General features: G+C 45.8%; 1 protein-coding gene across 1 annotated transcript; it reads left to right on the top strand.

Annotated features, from left to right (window-relative positions):
- Positions 1-1483: 1483 nt before the first annotated feature.
- On the top strand, positions 1484-6551 carry LOC130022187 (zinc finger protein 420-like). Its single transcript, XM_056112950.1, has 3 exons — positions 1484-1513; positions 4962-5064; positions 5149-6551. Exons 1-3 carry the CDS (start codon positions 1484-1486, stop codon positions 6549-6551), a joined length of 1536 nt encoding a protein of 511 aa, XP_055968925.1.
- The last annotated feature ends 963 nt before the right edge of the window (positions 6552-7514 follow it).

Genomic DNA, 7514 nt, shown 5'->3' with positions numbered 1-7514 from the left:
AGGAGTGGGAGGAGGTGCTCCTGTCTGGTGCTGAATGTTCCTACTTCTCCAGGTCTTTGCAGGGAGCCTCGTGCTGATCCTCAGAACAACAGTGACAGGAGAAGATGGTGACGCGGCTTCTCCTAAACCATCCCCAGGTAGGAGTAGAGGGATAGAATGACATGAGGTAGTACCAGGAGTGCCCAGGCTTCCTGGACCATCTGTTTGAGTTTCTTTTGGACGGATTCCAAGATGAGACTTCCGATCGGACCGTCCCATTCTGCTGTTTGAAGCTGCTTTTGTGTATGTTTGTTTTTTTTTATTTGGCCTTGGGGCCGACCCAGTGGTGCATGAGGAGTACTCAAAGCTCAGTGCTCAATGCTCATTCCTGAAAGGTCTAGGTGACGAATGGGATGCTGGAGGTCCAAAGGTTTCATCTTGGGTTTTCTGTTTTCTTTGGGGTGGCAGAGCAAGGCTTCTTGCAATCATTTCTTGTGCTGCACTCTGGCATTGCCCCTGGCAGTGCTTGTGGACCATATGGGATGTTGGGGATCGCCAGTCCTACATGCTGTCCCTGGAATAGCCGTCCTGTTACGCCAACCTGCTGCTTCGGCTTCTTTTGCATCGTTTTTGTCATCAGCTGTCCTCTTGACTCTGTGCTCTGGATTCACAACTGACTGGCCTCAGAGCACCCTGGGGTGTGTTGGCCCCGTTTGCGCCCTGGCAACTACAATGACTTGGGCCTCCAGATTTGCTTTTCTCCTGTTTTGTCCTTCCTACTTTGGAGAGACTACCTGCTCGGCCATATAGTCTTCCGTTCACATAATCTTGTGTGTGGATTTCTGGGCATGTGCTGATCCCAAGGAGAAAGCCAAGGATCTCTGCGGCCAGTAGAGATGTTGGGGTCAAGAAACTTCTAACTTCTTTGAGCGGGATGTGGGGTGGTCCAGTGCAGTGAGTTCCTACAGGCAGACATGCCATGCACTGTTCTGAGTAGTTGTCTATATGGACTCCCGAGTTCTCAATCCTAGTGGTCATGTGCTGTGGGGGTGCAGCGGTGAGCGTGCAGTAGTTTTTGCTATACCCAGGGATAGCCTTTTGGATCGTACAGTCTGTGTTCAGGTGATCCTCTCTACAGTGCTCACTGGAACAGTGGTGCTCGAATTGGCCGGGGGGTTACCAGGAAAGGCAGAAATATCCAAGAACCTTCTGTATCACGTCCTCCCACTTTAGCAGATCCAGTTGCCTTATGTGATTTTTGTGGCCCATCAGTCATGCGTGAGCATGGAGGCTGGTTTATTCGGAGTGGAGGGGCCCCGCGACAATATAGGACCCTGGGACCTGGCCTCAGAGTAGTGTGAATGAGGCTAAGATAGACTCTGACTCCCACCCTCTTCGTGTGCTGACTCAGGACACAGTGACCTTCCACGACGTGGCTGTGAACTTCACCCCAGAGGAATGGTTATGCCTGGAGGCCTCTCAGCGGAAGCTCTACAGGGACGTGATGCTGGAGACCTACCAGAATCTGCAGGCTGTCGGTGAGAGCAGTGTGGAGCCAACCATGTCTGAACAGACCTGCGTTGGCTCCCTGGGGTTGGGCGGAAGCTGTGTGTCCAACAGTAGCTCTGTGATAGGCGTGCAGTAGCTCTTCCCTCCCTCGTGTTTTTTAGGGTTCACCTGTGGATACTCAGGGCTTACTCTCAGCTTTGTCTTCAGGAATTACTCTTGTGGGGTAGCTGGACCCTATGGGGTGATTCAGATCAACCGTTTTCGACTGTGTCCATGGGAAGATCCCTATCTGCCCAGTTATCACTCAGGCCCTTTAAATAGTTCCATCCATTGGTGCAACAATTTCCTTTGTGTACTACACGAAATTTTGTGTGTTTAATTGGTTTTGCTGTTGCCTTTGTTTGGGGGGCACAGTCCACAGTTCTCCTGGCTCTTTGCTAAAGGATGATGCCTACAAGTGTTCAGGGGACATATGGAACCGTATATTTAAACCTCTTGGCAAGTTAAACTGTCGCTGCCTCACCACCAGTACTTTTGCATCAGTCACTCAAGTCAGACGGTTTTTGCATTTTCTTTTTTCCTTAGGGATTAGGAATTATTTCTGCCTGTGTATTCAGGGTCCACACCTGGCCTTGCTCCAAGACCATATGGGCTGCCTGGGATCAAACCCACATGTGTGTGCAGCACTTCTGTCTTATCTGCTGTACTATCTCTTTCCCACCACAGGGGATTTGGTATTTCGTCTCTCAACTCATTAGACGCTGCCCTATTTCAGTGCTTTGATTTACTTCTAATGGTTCTTGTGAGACTTCAGCAGGACTTAGGGTTTGCTTCTGGACTCTGCACTCAGGGATTGCTCCTGGCTGGCATGAGGGACCCTAGGAGATATCGGGTATCACGACTGGATTGTCCGTGAGAAAGTCCTGCTGTGCTCTCTTTCTGGATACATTTTTAGCTTAAAAAATAAGGGTATCTTGTGACCCTTGGCCATTTCCAGATTTTTTATGCACTTAGTTTTACTGAAATCCGTGAAAAGTTCTTGAGGGGCTCAGGAAACTCCATGTGCTGCTGAACCTAGAGAGATAGTACAGGGATGAAAGTGATTTTCTTGCAAGCGGTGCACGTGGGTTAAATTCCCGGCAACCCATGTCATACCCGAGCACCAGCAGCAGTGATTTCTGAATACAGAGTCAGGAGTCTCCCCTGATCATTGCCAGGTGAGACCCAAAACAAGACAAAAAACAAAAACATACTGTGCTAATCAACCCCCTGTCGGCCATACACAAGGCCAGGTCTAGAGTATCTGTGATATTTTCTTGGGTCTTACCTTCGAATAACTAGAAATATGTGGAATTTTGGAAATGGACATTCTGTTCATGATTTTTATCAAGAAAACATGGGCATTTACCTGTCACCTTTTCCCTGTGACTTATCCATGCCTCTGTCTCTGTTGGGGCAGGGCACACTGGAATGAAGCCTGCAGTGATCTCCTGGCTTGAAGGAGGAGTTTTGAGGTCGGGTAGGAGAGGCGTGTGTGCGGGTGAGTGTCTGAGGACCCTTCCTGGATCAGGCCCTGTGCAGTGTATGGGTGCCCTGAGCATGTGTGAAACATGCTGCTGAGGCCGGGGCCTTGGTGTCCTGTATCCTTGGGTCTGAGCCGCACTCAAGGTGCTCTTCATTTCCTTGGACTGTCAATCACAGAATAATCCTGTAATTTGCTTCCATGGCTTTCGAATAAATAAGACCATAACATTGATAGTTTGGATCTAAACGATAGTACAGCAGGGAGCGCCTTGCAGTGCCTGAATGTGACCTGTTCAATAATCTGTTCAATAACCTGGTTCCTCGAACATCACCAGGTCTGCTCAAAAACAAAAACATAACCTAGTGTAGAATTGCCAAGATCCTCACAGTTTTCCACTATCCGAATCTTTTGTTTAGTGTGGGACTCTTTGGACTTTGAGAACCACAGAGATGTACTCTTAACTACATGGCATCATTTTGCTACATATTGTGACATGTGTGACATGTGTGAATTGCATGTTCTCTTCAGTTTCAGAACTGAAACCGCGACTTCAGAATTTGGTATTACAGCACTTTGATTTGGGAATGGGGTCAGCAAGTACGAGTGAGTTGGTAAGATTCACGAATACAGAAGAAATATTATTATGCCAGCAGGAGTGGACCAAGTATGTGATTGTAAAGGTGGAGGGCTGGGATTGTCAGGGAGAAATTCCAACACCTGATGCTTGGAGTAGAGGACTCATAGCTTTGCTAGGTGCTGACATCAACCGTGTATAAAAATACTGTGAGTTTTTGATTGGCTTGACAGTGGTAGTTGTTTAGAAAGCTAATTTGTGCACCCTGGAGATGGTGCAGTGAGAAATATACTTGTTTTGCATAGGGATGGATGGTCCTTACCCAGCACGCCTTATAGACAGCATAGACGCACAGAACTGATCCGAGACACTGCATGGTGTGCTCCTTCACCCACCCAACCTCCAATGAATAGAAACTACAAAACAGAAAGAAAAAAAACTTTATTGATCCTGAAAGGCATCACTTGTGGTGAGAGCATTGCAATGGCCACGTGATCTGTCTCAGCTGTGTTACGATGCAGCGTAGTCTTCACCCCTGCATCACAGGTTCCACACAGAACTTTAACCAAATCCACATGTGGATCTATTTCATTTTCTCTTGAAATGGATGTGTCCGTTTTCTATAGAAGGAATTATTTCTAGTTGTATTCCTTCATTAAATTAAAAGGGGGGGAAGTCCCAGAATTTACTCTCTATCCATCAATGTTGTGCGTCCAACTTACGGTAACATGAAGTTTTTCAATAGTAAGACAATTCATATGTCAGTAATTGCATTTTTGTGGTGCATATGTGTGGAACTACATCTGAAGGACTCAGTTTTTTGACAGGAAGACTCAGTGAATAAGTCAATAATTAGAATCCTCTGTTGTTCTGCAGGAAAGCTGCCACCCCGAGTGGAATGTCTCTGATTCTGCACTGTATGATAATGTCTCGACTGATCAATCCTGCCCTCAGCCCCATGAGGACGACGAGACAGGCGGGATTTCTTCTGAGGGTGATCAGAATGGTGAGAGCTACCTCACTCTGAAGAAGCCCTCTCCTGGAAAAAGTTCCTTGGAGTGTGTTATTCTCAGTTCACAGACACAAAATTCCCCAATGGGGTACCTGCTAGGGAGAGAAGCACTGTTTATAGTTAGTCCCTCACAGCAACATACCCTCAACCACAGTCACCGTGAGCAGAACCCATATAGGTGTAAGGAATGTGGAGGAGCCTCCCCATGTTCTCAGCACTGTGGTGTTCCCTTAGAAAACCATAGTGGACAGAATCCCCAGAAATGTCAGCCCCAAGAACAAAGTGTGAGTCAAGGGTTACTCCATCATGACCATATGAATATAAATTCAGGAGCGAAACCTTTTGCATGTGAAACATGTGGGAAGGCCTTTGATCAATCATCACATCTTATGCATAGGAGAATTCATACAGGAGAGAAACCTCATGAATGTCAGACATGTGGGAAGGCCTTCATTCAGACCTCTAGTTCTAATGGACCTATGAAAACTCATAGTGCAGAGAAGCCTTATATATGTCAGGAGTATGCTAATGCCTTTACTCGATCCTCAGGCCTCAGTGTACATAGAAGTATTCACACTGGAGAGAAACCGTATATATGTAAGGAATGTGGGAAGGCCTTTGCTGGAGCCTCAGGACTTAGTGCACATAGGAGAATTCACACTGGAGTGAAACCATATATATGTAAGGAATGTGGAAAGGCCTTTGCTTTGGCCTCAAGACTTAGTGAACATTGGAAAATTCACACTGGAGAGAGACCCTATGACTGTAAGGAATGTGGAAAGGCCTTTATTTTGGCCTCAAAACTTAGTGTACATAGGAGAATTCACACTGGAGAGAAACCGTATATATGTAAGGAATGTGGGAAGTCCTTTGCTAAATCCTCAAAGCTTAGTGTACATAGGAGAATTCACACTGGAGAGAAACCGTATATATGTAAGGAATGTGGGAAGTCCTTTGCTGAATCCTCAAAGCTTAGTGTACATAGGAGAATTCACACTGGAGAGAAACCGTATATATGTAAGGAATGTGGGAAGTCCTTTGCTAAATCCTCAAAGCTTAGTGTACATAGGAGAATTCACACTGGAGAGAAACCGTATATATGTAAGGAATGTGGGAAGTCCTTTGCTGAATCCTCAAAGCTTAGTGTACATAGGAGAATTCACACTGGAGAGAAACCGTATATATGTAAGGAATGTGGGAAGTCCTTTGCTGAAGCCTCAAGCCTTCGTGTACATAGGAGAATTCACACTGGAGAGAAACCGTATATATGTAAGGAATGTGGGAAGTCCTTTGCTGTATCCTCAAACCTTAGTGTACATAGGAGAATTCACACTGGAGAGAAACCGTATATATGTAAGGAATGTGGGAAGTCCTTTGCTGAAGCCTCAAGCCTTCGTGTACATAGGAGAATTCACACTGGAGAGAAACCGTATATATGTAAGGAATGTGGGAAGGCCTTTGCTAGAGCCTCAAAACTTACTGTACATAGGAGAATTCACACTGGAGAGAAACCATATATATGTAAGGAATGTGGAAAGGCCTTTGCTACAGCCTCAAGCCTTAATGTACATAGGAGAATTCACACTGGAGAGAAACCGTATATATGTAATGAATGTGGAAAGGCCTTTGCTTTGGCCTCAAGACTTAGTGAACATTGGAAAATTCACACTGGAGAGAAACCATTTATATGTAAGGAATGTGGGAAGGCCTTTATTTTGGCCTCAAGACTTAGTGTACATAGGAGAATTCACACTGGAGAGAAACCGTATATATGTAAGGAATGTGGGAAGGCCTTTGCTCAATCCTCAAGCCTTACTATACATAGGAGAATTCACACTGGAGAGAAACCGTATATATGTAAGGAATGTGGGAAGGCCTTTGCTCAATCCTCAAACCTTACTATACATAGGAGAATTCACACTGGAGAGAAACCATATATATGTAAGGAATGAGGAAAGGCCTTTACTTCATCCTCGCAATTGACTATACATAGGAGAATTCACAGTGGAGAGAAACCGTATATATGTAAGGAATGTGGGAAGTACTTTGCTGAAGCTTGCTGATTTTCACCCGGGCTGCACCTATGCCAGTATTCTTGTGCTTGGAATTGCTTGTGTGTTAACTTGTAAATAATGGGTCATGGTGATGAAAATAAGGAGGAAGGTGACTGAATAAACTGAATAAACACCCTCCTGCTCAGAGCTGTAATGGCTCACTACTCTGTTATTGTTTGCTATGCTTCTGGCTTGGCCCAGTGGCGCTGGTTAGCGGGAATTATGGCAGAAATCAACCAAGATGCAGCATTGAATACTTTGAAAATGGAAAAATAGGTAATCCTTCATTCTTCAGTGTTTCCTGTGTTAGGATTTGGGATGCTTGAGCACCCTGGTTTGGCCACTTGAGCGCCAGGTCAAGCCAGCTTGTATGGTGCATTCACGCTTGTTTGTTACTTGTTCTGGATATCCAGGCTTTAGTGGATGTGGAGCTTTTGAGGGGTGCATTGGGTGCTGTTCTGTCACTCAGGTGTCATGGGTGAGGGAGCGTTATCCTGAGGGCCCCTGCAGCCACCATCGATCCAGGTCCAAGACGGCACTGGAGGTTGGGCACATGGACTTCAGGCCTTGGTGTGAGGAGCCTGCAAAGAGTGGAGGTCTTGGTCATCTCGTTCCTCCCTACTGGAGACTGTGAAGGACCCTGTTTTGAGCCTTTGGACTGGACCTAACACTTATCGAAACTCCAGATATGTTCACAGGCAGCCGCCAAAGGAAAGGGACACTTTTGCCGTCAGTCATTTTCATTGGCTTCAGTGCTGGGTTTGGCACTTTGGGGTGTGTTTAGACAAATGAGACGTATATGCCTTGAAAATTTACTCTTTGGATTATATTTTTTTTTTTGCTTTTTGTGTCACACTCAGC

The sequence above is a fragment of the Sorex fumeus genome, unplaced genomic scaffold (assembly GCF_029834395.1).
Source record: "Sorex fumeus unplaced genomic scaffold, SorFum_2.1 ptg000019l, whole genome shotgun sequence".
Taxonomy (NCBI): Eukaryota; Metazoa; Chordata; class Mammalia; order Eulipotyphla; family Soricidae; genus Sorex; species Sorex fumeus.
Note: the sequence above shows the minus strand (reverse complement) of the source record. Positions and strands in the feature narration are given on the sequence as shown.

What these genes read in the sequence shown, in the direction of transcription:
- LOC130022187 (XM_056112950.1), top strand. Translation starts at nt 1,484, where the DNA reads ATGCTGGAGACCTACCAGAATCTGCAGGCT. An exon ending in CCTACCAGAATCTGCAGGCT is followed by an intron (nt 1,514 to 4,961) that starts GTCGGTGAGAGC and finishes GAAACATGTGGG; the next exon opens with AAGGCCTTTGATCAATCATC. An exon ending in GGCCTTCATTCAGACCTCTA is followed by an intron (nt 5,065 to 5,148) that starts GTTCTAATGGAC and finishes CTCGATCCTCAG; the next exon opens with GCCTCAGTGTACATAGAAGT.